Source organism: Mycteria americana, chromosome 2, assembly GCF_035582795.1.
Source record: "Mycteria americana isolate JAX WOST 10 ecotype Jacksonville Zoo and Gardens chromosome 2, USCA_MyAme_1.0, whole genome shotgun sequence".
Taxonomy (NCBI): domain Eukaryota; kingdom Metazoa; phylum Chordata; class Aves; order Ciconiiformes; family Ciconiidae; genus Mycteria; species Mycteria americana.
In genome coordinates this window covers 146463850-146479601 of record NC_134366.1, presented here as the reverse complement: position 1 = coordinate 146479601, position 15752 = coordinate 146463850, and the positions used below count along the sequence as shown (strand labels likewise).

The following is a 15752-nucleotide window of genomic DNA, read 5'->3' as shown; positions in this document are numbered from 1 at the left end:
GGTGATTCCAGTATAATTTACTAGTAACTGTGACTCTGAACTCAACTGTAATTCTGATGGTTTTTTGCCTTTCTCTTATGTGTGTCATTTGAAGTAGTGGAGACAAAAATTTCTGTTTAAATACATATTTCTGAATTAACACATAATTGTATTCTATAAAATTACTTCTATGATGAATTCTACAGTTTTATGCAAGATTTATAGAAGTAATCAGATCATAAAAGGACATCTTAGCCTGTACTGAAATACAAAGGCTTTGTTTCTGATAAGGAATTATCTATCCAGTTACAAATGCAACAAGAACTGTTTTTAAAGCTTTATGAATACTGGTTGGTGGTCACAGTATGGAGCTCTGCTATTCTTAATGAACTCAATAAGAAGTTAAAATTTCATTTAACTGGAAACATTTTTCTTTTGATCAGAAATGACATGCCGTTCTTTAGCTGTGATGGATTCTAATTGTGGTCCAGGAGGTAAACAGTCAGTGGTTGATTAATCTGGTTATCCCACTGTTAAGAATTTTTCATTTTAAAATATTTTTAATCTTCTAAAAATAAGATTTTTGTACTGCTGAGAGTAACCTAGCTAACATATAATAAGTTGTAGCATAAAGGGCTACACAGATTGACACAATAATTTTGCACCAGCTTGTTTAAAAATACTCTTCTTAAAGGTTATAATGCCAGACTAGCACATTTTATTAAAAGCACAGTGCTTTTAATAATTAGGGGAAAATGGATGTAAACATTGTCACTTACCACTCTGTCAAATTTAATCTATTTCATGTTTCTCTGTTTCTTTCAGCATAAAGAACGTCACTCCAAAAGTAGGTGATGCTGAAACTCGTAAAGCCATTCGCCGTGCCTTCGATGTGTGGCAGAATGTAACTCCTCTAACATTTGAAGAAGTTCCTTATATTGAATTAGAAAATGGCAAGAGGGACGTGGATATTACAATCATTTTTGCATCAGGTTTTCATGGAGACAGTTCTCCCTTTGATGGGGAGGGAGGATTTTTGGCTCATGCATATTTCCCTGGGCCAGGAATTGGGGGAGACACTCATTTTGACTCAGATGAGCCATGGACTTTGGGAAATCCCAATCACGATGGTAAGAGAAGATTTTGGTTTAAACAAAATAAATAAATGGCATGAATTTTCAGCTAACAGAACTATTTCCATAGTGTGTCTCTAAAAGTCATATAGTTTTCTTTCCTAAGTTCACATTACTTTAGAAATATCTTCAGTTGATTGGTCTATTAGAATCTGAGGCAGAAAAATTTCTGTCAAAATGCAAGTTACAGTATGAAAACGTGTTTCTCTTGAAAAACATTGAATTCTTGTTAGGAACCTTTGTGTTCATTCAAACATTGTACTGTTGGGTGTTTACATAAACTACTTTCATTTTGAAATTGTTTGCCATATAGATCTTATTTAGGTTTAGGGAAAATGTGCAATGCTCTTTAGCAATGATATAAGAGAGGTTAAGAACAACTGAAACTACCCACCAATACAGTGAATACCAATGTACATAAAATCTAGTCTTCTCCAGTTTTTCTTTATGGTGATGCAGTGGCAGCATTTGAAGTCAACTCTTAAAGATGCCATTCCAAGAAGAAAGTTAGTGTTTCCCAATAACTTTTGAACATCTTTTGGAATTGTTAATTCCAATAATAATTCCAATTCACTTAAGTTGTACATTCCCCGTAGTCAAATAAGTGACTGCATAGTGCAGTTGACATACCTAAAATTTACCAAATCAAGATTAAAGATGCTCTTTAAAGTTGCTCTTCACAGACTATAATCTGGCCCTTGCCAAGCTCCAAGTTTATGTGACTAAATTGCTACCATTATCTAGGAAACCTAATTTAAAGCTAGCCTTTCCATCTCTGCAGAACAGTATCAAAGAAGAGGTTTTGTGTAGACATATTCTGTGTTTGATGCTTTGATGCTTTGACAGGTTTTGGTTCCAAGCAGGCTCAGTTGTCCTAGTAGATCTCTCTAAGCCAGTTACACAGAGTTTGAGAGAGCGTCTTCAGCAAACAATGATGCACAAAAGAGGATACACAAAGAGGATGCTTCTGGCATAGAAAAGATGATAAAGATGACAAGAAGTGCAGAACTGTTGCATTTCAATATTACACTGAATTTGTGAACAATGAGAGGCTTTATCAAATTCCTTTCTTTCCCCTTTCTCACCTGAGATCTTCCAAGCAAAATTCAGAGCTTTTTATATAGCAGTATTTGTAGCCTGGAGTTTGCAACAAAGCTTTAAGTTAATATTTCAGGAGTATAAATATGTTATTGTGACTGTTCTAATGGTGCAATACTTCTGCTGTGCCAGAGTCAGTGAAGCAAGAGCAGTGTACTGCAATGTGAAAGCCCCTTAGTAGCAGAACGGGTTCAAGAAGCTTATTTCTTGTGGACCTAAGCCCTAGATTCTTAGTGGAGCAAAATCTGTGGTATTACACTGTTTGCATTTACCCTCTTCACAAGTTTATCTCAAAGAAACAACAGTTGGAATTTTCTGTTTGTGCAGCTCAGGTACATAGTCAGCCACAGCATTCTGAAGGTGTTTTCATGGGCCTCAGTGGGAGACCAACAGTGCACATAATATTCTGTGTTTTTGGAGCTATTACTTCAAGAACTCAGGAAAATCTACAGGCATGAGTACATTGAAGTCAAGGTGTCAATTTAAAACGTAATAACTCTTTTGGAGCAGTTCCACATATGGATACTTTTAGTCTGTATGAAAGTGTGCAAACCTATGGCTATCTCCTTCTCCTTTAACTTAAATAATTTTCAGAGTGCAAAAGGGCACCCACGTCTTTATATGCCTTGTTGCCATTGAGTTTTGTAGAGAAGTTTTCAAAAACTATTTCTTGTATTAATGAATTTTATGATATTTTGAAGGAAAAAAAAATCAAGTGAAAGTAAAATGATACTATCACTAAAATATGCTTTTATGTATATTAGGACATTGAACTTTTATTGTAAAAAAGTTTTGCTATCTATATCATGAAGATTTCCAGGTATCACTGGAAATTTATTCTGCAAATTTAATAACTTATGTACTTTGGTGTGCTTATATATACTTTTTTGAGGGAGACATATTTCTATTAGGATGGAATAGTCAAGGTAGAAAACCCAGTATATTTTATGACTGGAAAATTTGTGCAAAATACGTGACAATTAAAATAAATAATATCTTACCAACACAAATTTTCTGAAGAATTTTGGCAACTCCTAGGTTCATTGTTGAGATGGTATGAACCATGGATCTAAGGTCATAGCTGTTGTCCAGAGAAAAGCCTTATGTAATTGTAACTCCAGAAATAGCAATGTATGTGCAGTTGATCTGTATACGCAGAGTGCCTATATGTCTGATTGGTCACTTCCAGTTATCAGGTAGGCCAAGTTCTGCTGATTGTGATCTTGCTGCATTAGCTTATGTCTAGGAATCCTGAAGGAATGTCCAGATTTTTTTTTTTTTCGTGACTGGAAAAAATTTCTGGGTGGAAAAAGAAGACAAGCATGCCATTTGGGATTGACAGGAAGAAAAGACTTACAGCTCTTTTAGGCTCTCTATCATCTTCAGCTCAGTCTCAGAGCACTGAAAAGAGGAAGGTTGAAAAATATATTTATGATCTTAGCTATGAGTCATTTTTCCCAGGTGAGTGTCATTTTTTTTAAGGTTCATTGCTCCAATAGTCCAATAGTCATCTTCATGTAGTGTTATTAGAAATCCAATAGAAGGGGAAAAAGATTTGGTAATTTTTTTTATTATTATTTTTATATTTATTTTATTTTTTGTTTTGTTTTTGTTTTTAAATTAATTCTTGCCCCAAAGGGCTGATTTTCTCCGATTCCTATTCTATTATTCCAGAGTGATTTGAAAACACAGACCAACTTGGTTATTTAGCAGCAAAAATGCAAATATAAGATTCTCTTGAAAAGTACTAGCCTCATTCTCCACCTTGTACTGTTCTTCTAATGAAAACAATTTGCATACTGTCTACCTCAGAAAAGACAGGCAACTTCCTGAAATGCTTTCATAAACTGTTGTCCTTTTTAAAATATTTTTCATTACAAATAAGGAATCATATACAAATTCGGTATTCTGAGTGTAGTTAATTTCTAAGGTAATTTATCCTGACTAGTTAATTGCAGTGTCTTCAGATTTTAGGTTTTGGGTTGTTTTTGTTTTTTTGGGGGTTTTTTCCCCCTTATCATGTTTGCTTGATTTTCTTGTGTTTTGCTTGGTTTTAATAATGTTCTAGACTGAAAGGACAGTTCCAATAGAAATAAATAATCTCCACAGTGCAGTGCTGTTTTCCTTTGTTCTCATTTCAGTGGTATGTTTTTGTGGATCGCAGACCTATCTTATCAATCATTTTCTGGGGAAGAGATCTGTGCTTTGACTCCTCCCTCATTCTGAAGAATGAATAAGGCTCTTGTAGGAGTGAAGACTAATGGGCCTGTCGCTCAGGAAAAACTTCCTGTCATACAATTTAACACTTGCAGGATCTCTAAAATGATGCATTTCTTTGCTTTCACAATACCCTGTAAGCCGAATACAGCTGGTACTGTAGCTCCAGCTGAGCTGTAGAGGTCTTTTCTCTGAATTCCATTCCATAGTGCTGCAGGTGATGCCAGAATTATTAGACAGAAAGAAGAACAAGAAACTTGCCATCACAGGGGAACAATAGAAACAAGGACAGAATTTCTTTTGCTAGGGAAGGAGGGATATAGTGGTGGTCTTGGTATAGTGGTGGTCTTGGTAGTGTTAGGTTTACGGTTGGACTCGATGATCTTAAAGGTCTTTTCCAACCTATATGATTCTGTGATTCTGTGATTCTGTGATATACTGGAGGATAAAAGTTGTTTGGATTTTTTTGCAAGGTAGAGAAACAGTAGTCTTCCAATACTTTGGACAAGTGTTTGTATGCATTGGGCTGAAGCCTTCTTCTAGTCAGCTTTCGTGTTCCACTTGTTCTTTTAGGACATCTACTTTTCAAGTTGTTCTGTGGGAGCAGGCCTTTTCACATATAGTAGACCCCATTTCCTTTATGGTCTGCCTATCCAGGCTTCAGTGTGAGATGAGAGCCTTAGGTTTGTAAATTATTTGGGAAGGATGGTTTCTTCATGCATCTTATGAAGTGCCTTGTGCTCCTTGGCAGTCTCATTTCTGGTAACACTTGGCAACTATGGTAGAAGAAGAGGATGGAGGAAACAAACATTGAAAGTGAAACACTGTTCAGGAATAGCAAAGCAGAAAGGATAGGAATATCACAGGAAAACATTTCACAATATGTACACTTAAAGATGTAAAAAAAGAATAAACAGGAGATGAAAATCAAGTTCCATAACTGCTAGCTGAAAAATCAGCACTTACTAAGAAAAACTTTAAATCCTTATTTTCTTCTGAACTTAAGTGTTGGAAAGAAAAAGAAGTGGAGGAAAAAAAGAAAAAGGAAGATATCTTCATATACTAGTCTTGGGGCTATGGAGAGATTTCATTGTTCCCGTGACTCCAATACATTTAAGTGATATATATCACCTCATTTTTTGAATGAAAAATTTATGGACAATGAATAATGTATCTAAATCCAGAAAAGGACAATGACTTCTTGCTAAGAGAGGCAATATTTTGGAGATATTATATTGTCAAAATCCTCAAAAAAAATGTTTTTCAAAGTATTTTTTTCAATTGCAATATTTCAAATCACTGTGATGAATTTTAAAGTCACTGCCAGGGAGCGGAGGGCACTGTCTTTGTCGTAAATTTTCTAGTAGTTAGCAGGAAAATCCTATCCTATGCCCTGTCTTCCTGTACCAAAACTGAAAGTGGTGTTGTTATTAGCCTTAACAAGGCTTTCCTACATATTATCTTCATTTGTCCATTATTAAATCTGCAGCATTGAATTTTTTTGATGCACTGCAATATAATACCAGGTTGAAGTGTCAGATTCTAGTAAAACAAGTAGTGTGCTAGATTTCTGGAAGATGGGCCACACACATTCACAAGGTCTTATAGATAAGATACTTTCCCTATCATAAGACTGGCAATTATTTGTTTCTACTTATATTCTCCATAATTTGTTCTAACTTTGAGCAACAGTCTTTTGAAAGCTGTTAATAATGTCTGCTGAGCATAGATGTTTGCAACTGGAAAAAAAGGAAGGTGTATTTCTACAATGACACAATTAGGAATAGGACTTACCTTGCAACTCTGCCTTGTTAATACACATAGTAATAAACCATAAAAAATTTCAGTAGGCCAGTTTTCCTCTGTGTCCTTCAGAAAATGCAAATCAGAAAGAAGTCAAAACATATATTATATACAGTACTCACTAGATTTTATTTCATTGCCTTACTCTTCTGACTGAAGGTTGCCTATGATCCCATAACATAACTTTGAGAAAAAGAGGAGGCAACATTTGATCTAAGACCTGCTAAATGCAGTCTACACAGTGGGGGCTGCTTCTGAAGTGATGAAATAGATATATGTGCCTTATTATAGGATCATTAGCTGCCGAATTTTGGAGGGGAAGTGTTATTTGCTTGTTTGTTTTTTTGTTTTTTTGGCTTGGTTTTTGGAGAGGACAAGAAATATTCTCAGTTTAGTTTGTAATTTTCTCAATAAGTGAAAAGTGGACAGTTTCAAAAGCTAAATGAATCTCAGACCTTTCACCATTTCTGAAGTAAGACCCAAGAGATGGACAGATGAAGAGTCTGAAAACAGTCTTCTGAACAGTGACTTCAGAGAAAGCTGTCTCATCTTTAGAAATCTGTGTATCTTGACCAGTTCTGTTGGCAAACCTGCTGTTGGCAAACCCCAAGGGCCATTTCATGGATCAAGTTTGTGTAACATTCTGATATTTCCTGGCAACGCTAACCCATCAAAGCCAGGTTCCTTAACTAGTGATTATGGTCAGAAGTTTCATTTTGGCAGATAGTGGCAGGGAAAGAAAGAAAGGATTGTAATGAATTTTGCAGTTAATAGTCACTGCTACCTATATGTTGAATGAAACACAGACTATTCCTATCAGTTGGGAATAATGACTGAGATGTATCTGTTCTTCTTCCTCACTATTGCCTTACTTATTTTCCACCAATCTCTTTTCCCTGGATTTATTGCATGATTTATTATAAAGATAATTACTGTTAAATATAGGAAAGTTCTCAGATGGAATCCTAAAAATTATGGCAGCGAGAACAGAAAGGAAGACATTCAGAGAAGGGGCCATCATGGATGAAGATATATACACTATGTTCTAATAGAGAGCAAAATCCATTAATAATACATATCAACATATATTTTATGGCTTCTTAAATTTATATATTTCCTTTTGTCACCTGAGAGTGGATGAAAATATTTTTGTTATCTGTCACAAGGTAAACATCTCCAACTTAAGGCGTAAACTCTTGCCTCTATTTCAAAAATTACATTGGTTTATCAAAATTGATTTCACATTTGTCTGGCTACATGCACGTAAGTTAGTTTAAACCTTGTTTAAAGCAGTTATTTTTTCTGGGAAATTACTGAATACATCTAAGCCTATTTAAGGGAGTGTTAAACCAGTTTGAATGGAGAATGCACTACTTTTAACTAGATTAATTTAAGATTGACCTACTTACACAAGTGCAGGTTTTTAAAACAGAGCAAGATTTAGAAGTAGCTCTTGGGGAAAACAAGGATTTCTTGGGAGCTTAGATTTCAAGCACATTAGACATGATGCTTAAGGTACCAATTACTGGCTAAAATCTGACTATAGAACTGTGTCTTCCAGTGACAGAAAATATTTGGCAAAAACTAAGTTTAAGTTCTCTTTAGATAAACACAGTAGATCAGTAATGGTAGTTTGATACTCTTATCTTTGTATTCACATCTGCAAGAGAAATAGAAATCAAAGTAAAATGCATGATTTTTTTTACCTCTGTAGCAAATTTACTAAGGCACCTACTGTACCATACTGTAATTCTGCAGAAACCAGTTCTTCCATCAAAGAATATACAATAAATAATAGCAAGTGAAACTCCATTACAGAAGTAATAGATGTTTTTAGTGTACAGTTACATTAAAATCTAAGGAGAATATTACCACAGAGTGCTTCCATTCATATGGAATATTTGTAACTTATATATACATGAAGCTGTATTTTTGGGAAAACAAACCCAAAACTTCAAGAATTCAGTAATTGTTTTGTTAACTCTTCAGCATTCAAAAAATTATTCAAGTTTTGCAGGCAATAAAAAGAAAAAAAACCAAACCTGTCACTTTGTACCATGCTGTTTGTAGATTGCCAAGTAAAAGCTTGTTGGACTTGATGCAAATACAGTATCTGGCGTAATATACTTGGACTCTAGTTAGTGCATAGATTCTGCTGTGGGCACTGTGTTGGCAGCAAAGAAAAATTTATGAAAATCCTGATCTCTGAACTGCATAGATCAACTTGTAGTAAATTTCTTTTGGCTGCCAGTGTGGTTGACACAGTGCAGGAGATATATGCTGCTGGAAATATGAACCAGTGGAGTTGTGAAAACTAAGTCTCCTAAGGGAGCTCTGTGTCTCAAACAGTGGTCATGTCATATGCTGTGGTTAGGTATAAAGTTGAGCATTTCAGATTAAAGGAAGCTCTGTATTATAATATTACCATGACTTTAATTTCATAAAGCATAGTGCTCTTACTTAATTGATTATCTATATTTTTAATATGTTCTTATCAATATCAAATCTGATCCGTAACCAAGCAGTGTGACCTTGCAGTTCTCACATATTTCTTTTCCATTTCTGTACTAGGATAAATATGTAAAAGATTAATACCTTCTTTGAATTTGTATTGTATCATACTTGTATATATACTTTTAACCACAGAATTGCCAACATGGGTTCAGATCAAAGGTTCCTAAGATATCCTATCTCCAGTTATGGCTATTAACAGATACCTAGGGAAGAGAATAAGAGCAGGGCAAACATATGGCAACAAAACCCCAGCATATTCCCTCTTAGCTTCCAGCAATCTGTGGCTCATTGAATTTCTGAGCCACAGGCCATATTTTTGTGTTTAATAGCCTTTGAGGGATTTCCTTTCATGAATTGGTGTAATCTCTTTTTGAACTCATGTAAGCATTTGGTATCCACAACATCCTGTGGCAATGTGTTCTATAATTTAAGCAGATGTGAAAAACTACCTCCTTCTGAATTTTGAACTTGCCATTGATAAATTCACTTTAGGTAGACGGCTGCTCATATTGTGAGGAAGTAATTTCCTAATCATTTTATCTATGCCATTCATAATTTTATGGACCCCTGTCATATCTTGTTTCCAGGATAAAGACACCTAGCCTGTTGAGTTACAGCTTTGTTTATATGTAGTTGTAAGGTTAAGGAAGCACAACTTCTATTTTAAACTGAATCTATTTGTGTGCAAAATAAGAGAATTAGCAATATTATAAAAGGTGGCAAAACCCAACTATTATATTTATAACATTGCACAATGAGGAAGGTGCCAGGATAATATTTAAAAGAGCTTTGCAAGTTGCAGACAAATGGAATAACAATTGATTCTCTTCATTTCACCATTCCCCCTGAAATCCACTTTAATTCAGGAGTCAGCTAACACAGGTAATACTTTCTATTGCTAAACCTCAAGGTTTCCAACATTTAAAAAGCAAACCATCAGTAAGTACATGTTGTGCTGATAGAATTTAACAGGGCAATCTGTCCTCAAACTTCCCAGACCTTCCGTGGATTGTACTTGCTTGGTGTGCATATGCCCACCTGTTGCATATCCATTCACCCCAAGATCTTACATAAAATGGTAACTCTGAAACATTCAGTGTCTGCTGCATAAAATGTGTCCTTGAAAGTATTATCACAGGATGCAAAGCTGCACTTGAGAATAGAAAGATCCCTTTTATTGAAGAGATGGAAAATGATTAAAAAATAAAACATAAATGGCCCTGGCTGGCTTGTGAGGACTCACTCATTAGACATAGGGCTATACAGATAGAAGAGGATCTGCCTCTAGACCCCATTTACTGCCTGGAAGCCATATGATGGAAAACATTAACTGTTGGCAAGGTAATGACCTGATTTTTATTGTTTTGGGGGAGTTTTTTTGCTTTCATGGAGCACCCTTTCGGCTTTGAGAAAAGCACTTCATTTACATGTTGTTGAAAGGGAAATCTGTTAAACACTGGCAGTCGGTGAAAGCAGTCTTGTGGATGAATCCAGCCCCATGTTCTAGATGTGTGTTTAGCTGGCTGCTTTTAATACATCCCAGCAGCTATCAGTGTGCAATATCATGCTCTCAGCTTCCTTCTGGGCCTAAAATTGCCAAGTGCACTATTATGCAAACTGAAAGAGAGACTGAGGAATATGTCAAGAAGATGGACTTTGTGATATTCTTCATTAAAACTATAGAACTGTTATGCACATCTTATGTTGTGCTTTTTGTGTCTACAGAAGAAGGTGATAATGTGGGTTAATTGCCAAACAGAGATGGTCATGATGCAGGCTGTAAACCAAAAAAGGCGGTGTAACCTGAGCCACTAAACTGCATGTTGCTTCCATCCCGGTGTAGGTACACATGGGTCATTGCAAGCCTATGTGGATTAGTTAGGGAAGCTGCAAACTCAGTTATCCATTCAAACTGCAGCTGAAGGTTATTTCCCACATACCGGGGCCAGTACAACAAACTGCTTGCATTTGCCATCTGCCTCAGTTTGCGATCAGCCAGCCTATCCTAAACTGCTAATGAAAAGTGTTAAAATGAAGCTGGCTGACTTTGCATGGGAATAAATGAGGAAAGTTCACATTGTTACACCAACTTTACTGCCAAGGAAATATCTAGCTGAAAGGCAGAATGGATCCTTGCAGACAATTTTGGCAACCATTGCACCTACATTCACAGAAAAAAACTGCCATTTTTTTTTTTTTTCCAAAGATGTCTTTGTCTCAAACAACTGTTTATACAACAATGAAGATAAGTTTATCTTCCCAAACTGGATTCATTTGACTAGACACTCGTATTAGTATATTAAGAGTACTGATTAATAAGTTGAAACTAGCAATATTGGGGGTTTTGTGGGGTTTTTTGTTTGTTTTTTGTTGTTGCTGTTGTTTCTTTTTTTTTCCCTGCAGTATGCTAGAAAAGAGCATTGGGAAGGGTTTTTTTATTCAGCCAAACAGATGTATTTTGAATGAGTGCATACATAAAATGTGGGCCAGCCTCTTCATGATTATTTTTATGACCCCACAACCCCTCACACATGGTTACTGTGTGAGAATGACAAGGAAAAAAAAAAGTAACACCTCACACACAACAAATAAATAAATCTAGCTCTTACCTTAACCTTTCCTCCTCTTATGAAGAAGCTTAACAGATTTTGAGTCCTGAATCTGAGAGAGCTTCATATAATTCTTGTACATGACAGAAAGTTATAGAGAAGGGCGGAAAAAAGGAAAGAATTTAACATATTCCAGTGCTTTTTTTTCTTATCCCCTATGCATCTTTTTATAAGTGTTCTCCATCAGCCTACAAAAAGGCAATATTTCTTTAAAATGTATGATATAAAATAGTACTAATAAAACTAATGCTAATAATAAAGAAACTACCTTTAATGCTAATAATGCTAATAATAAAGAAACTATGAGACTTCACATCAGAGACTGAATTTCAGTCTCTGATTGATTGAGACTGAAAGATTTGAAAGACTGAAAGACTTGAAAGAGAGAATTGAAAGATTACTTGCTATAGAGAGCTTGTGAAAAGCTATACTCTCAAACACGTTGAGTTAAAAAAAAAGAGAAAATCACCTTTATTATTTCAAATAAGTTGAAATCTGTTCACAACTAAAAAATCAGCTAGTGAATTAATGGCTTGAAATTAATTATTTTTTCTTTTCAGTCTGATCTGCTAATAGAAATAATTTAGGAAAGAGAAACTATCTGTGATCCTCAAATTTTCCCTTTAAACTGAAAGTGGCATTTCTGTCATTTAAAGCAGGCACCAGACTTAGCACTCCAACTCTCATGTGATCCAGAAATCTTCAAGTCTCTGCTGCTAGGACCACTTCATGGAGAATTTTTCACCAAGACAGCAGCTTTAGGAACTCTGACTTTTCCCAAAGATGTTCTATAGAATTTTATTACTGCACTGCCCTCTCCTTTCCCCTGCCTTTTCAGGGGAAAACAGAATTTGAAAAATCATGTTGCCAATTACTATGGATGTTGTCATGGTTTTCTGAGAGAATGAGACAATACTTTTTACAGTAATTGCATATTTATTTATTAGGCAGAAATTTAATGGATTGTTGTTGCAAAAGTAGAATAATGTAGGATAACCCTAAAATATAAGGTAATACTATATATGACTATTTAAGAATAGTCTATGACTAACTAATGAAAGATTTTTTACAATATTTGTGTTCTCAAGCCTAGAGAATAATTTGTGCTTTACCCTGACAATTCTTCACTTCAAAATGCTCAAACCATATGTTCTTGAGGCCAAAATGTTTTTAATCTATATTTAGACTCCTTCCTAAGTGGCTTGGGTTTCAAAAAGTTCTGAGCAGCTAACACCAATACCTGGAAACATCTACAGCTAAAACATCATATTGGGAGAAAAGATGAAAACAGAAAAATCAAAAAGAACCAGCTAAATTAAAAGAACAATATTGTTTTGTGCAAAATGTTTTGTTGTAGTGGACAGGTTTAAGTCTCTAGTTCAAGTCAATGATGAATGCTTCCTGGTTTTGTACATATATCACTTAAGTCCATATACTGTACTTTTATAATTAATATTTTGCCACTGACTTAAATGAAAAGACCTAAGTCAGAAGCCAGAAGACTTGAGGAGGTGGAATTAATCTGACCATATGTTGATGTTTATATCTGAGTTAATCTCATAGAGTCCCTTCAGAGTTAGAGGACAGATATATTGCCTTCCTGGGTAAGATTTGTCACATCCTGAAGTAGGTGTCTAAAATAAACTAGATGAATCATGTCCTGAAATACCTGTTTCTCATAACTGGCTGTGAAAAGTGCAGGTATAGACATTTGTGTTACAGTTTTCTGTAGCTAGATGACTTCTACCAGTTATATTGAATCATGTGCAATTTCAGATTAGAGGAGAACTGAAGTGATAAGTACTTCCAAATAACAGCACCAACTGGGGTCCAAAGAAATCTGTCTCAGCAGCAGAGATGTCTGTTTTGGGAACAGTTCAGTATTACGCTCAGAAAAGGTAATTACTGGTGTAGGCTAACCCATGTTCCTCTCGGTATGGCAGGACAAACACTCTCCTATTGGTCTAAATATGGTAATTCACAAATGGATTGCACCACTTAAATTTTGAATGCATGGTTGGTAATATGGTAATGTGTAAGCATACTTTTAGTTTCCCTTTTCTAAGAGTCATACATAGCTCCTTTCTTATGATGCAGTTTAGGAACTGATACAATGTAAATCTGAGGAAATGGGATTATCACTGAGTATTCAGGAAACTGAAGGTATGGTAGTCACATAGGATTAATGTTGCTAGCTCTACTCCAGCTAGCAGCGCTAGCGGAAGCAGTAAAAATATTAGGGCCTGAGTTTCAGGAAGACTTAGCAACTACAATATATACCAACAGTCAGTCCTTAGCGGGTTTGTGTTTTTAATGATTACGTGTGTTACTGGCAGGGCTGGCCATGGTGGCTGGCAGAGGTGCAGAGATAACGGTCCCAGACCTGCCTGAGTGTGGATATGGCAGGGCAGTGTGCCCAGCGACCCCGCACTCAGCTCCCTGCCTTGCAGCGGGGAGCTCTGGTCTGAGAGCCATTAGACGTGGGACCTCTGGCATCGTGCCTCCTCCCTGCCTGTGCCAGCCGCTGTCCCCCCACGCTGGGGTCCTGCTGACCTCCTAACTCACAGAAGGGAAAGTGTGCCAGGATTGCCCTCTGCCCTGGCTGACATTCCCACCTCCAAGCTCTCCCTGCACTTCGGCAGCGGCAGCTAACTCCTGCCTTCATCTTCCTGTCTAAGCATCCTCTTGCATCAGCTTTCCTCTGCCGGGAGGCCCAGGAGGATGACTTGGCTGCCTAACCATCTTGGCCTCTCCAGCACCCTTTGCCCTGCCCTCTGCAGTCTTTCATCCTGGAGGCTGCCCCTCCACAGCGGGTGCTGAGGCATCTCCACGCCGACAAGTGCCAAGAGTCGCTAGTGCCAAACTGGCAGTACTCTCTGAGTGCTAGAGAGGCTTACAATGGTTCCTCTAACTAGAGTGAAACAAACAGCGATATGGATAAAACCACTAATAGTAGCAGATTATCCAATAGATCAGAGCATTTAATATAAGTAAATTTTAACAAAGTAAAACCAAAGTAGCAGATTTGTCTTTCTGACGTTTCCTCCATATATATGATCCCCAGTTTGAAGTTGTCTCAATTTAGAATATGGTACACACTTGGATCAGGTCTCCCTTTGAAGTCTGCAGACTTCTTAGAAAACATGTCTGCTTTTTAGATCAGAGAACCTGTAATGATTTTTTTCCTTCTCCTAATCACTTTGTCAATTAGGATTCAAAACTCCCACTTCTTCTTTTATCACCAGTCCAAGGAAAAAAAACATAGAAAATGCTATCTTGACATTTTTTCTTAATAGGAATTAAACAAGCAAAATAACAGTGAAGAAAGAACTGTTAATAATAATAAAATTCCCGAAGGTATATACAACACTATATTACTTTATCTTTTAAAAAATCTTAAGGTCATATGTACATGTTAAGTAGATACAATGATAGGGTAAGAATCATGATCTGGTTTTGATGGCTTTAATGTGAGTTAAGTTAGAGGATAACCTAATTACTCTCAGTAGTTTAACTGACACAGGGTAAAAATTTATCTCTGCAGGGAGCCAACACAAGATTTACGCATAAATTAAATGCTCTGTACATTCTGTTGTGGGGATTTCAGTGATCTGTAGGACCCTTTCAGATTTCTGCCCCATGGCAAGTTACATCTATTATGAATATTGGCAGCGTGACTTTGACCTTCCTCCTAGTAATTACACATATTTCTTTATAGTAGGACACACAGGACATTAGGGGAAATGAAGAAAAAAAAAATCATCCCTTCAAAACAAAAGCAGCTACAGTGTTAACAAGCCAGCATTTTAACTGAGTAGCTTAAAGACAAAACCTACATTTGTTTTTGTCAAAGGCAAGGATTTGATTTTAATATGGACTCAGGCACAATTAAGGTCCTTTTACATTTACTCTCACCCAGACTGGCACTTAGGAGTGGTAGAAAGATGTCCATTCCTTTTACATGAATGATCCTGAGGGACAGGAGCATGGAGGATAGCTGAGAATTGTGTCATATATGCTCTTTTCATGCACATATGCAAATCTTCAATCCCAACGTGTTCGCTCTCACAGCCTTCAGAAAGGAGTTTTAAATACTTCTCCAGCTTATTGTTCCCACAGTAACAGCTGAAAACAGAAACAAAGAGAAGATAGGAAAGAAGATAAATAGATAAGGCTACTATAGTATTTGTAGGATTTGTAATTGCATTGAGACTACTGGAAAAATAGCATAAATGTTATTTAGCAACCTGGTCATTTGTAATGTTATGAGAATGACCATTGTATTTTCAAACGATTTTACTGGTGTGAGCCTGCTGAGGCAAATTAATTTATGAAGATCTTTTCTAACAAAATGCAAAATTCCATTATAATTTTAATATAATTTGTTTAAAATAGTTGT

At 36.2% G+C, this 15752-nt stretch overlaps 1 protein-coding gene across 2 annotated transcripts in view; it reads left to right on the top strand.

Annotated features, from left to right (window-relative positions):
* Nucleotides 1–15752, top strand: part of MMP16 (matrix metallopeptidase 16) — a 193732-nt gene that overhangs the window by 109942 nt on the left and 68038 nt on the right. For both annotated transcript variants that reach the window (XM_075494902.1, XM_075494901.1), the window contains one exon: nucleotides 805–1109. In XM_075494902.1, coding sequence (XP_075351017.1) covers nucleotides 805–1109 — 305 coding nt within the window. The remainder of the gene's footprint in view (nucleotides 1–804; nucleotides 1110–15752) is intronic.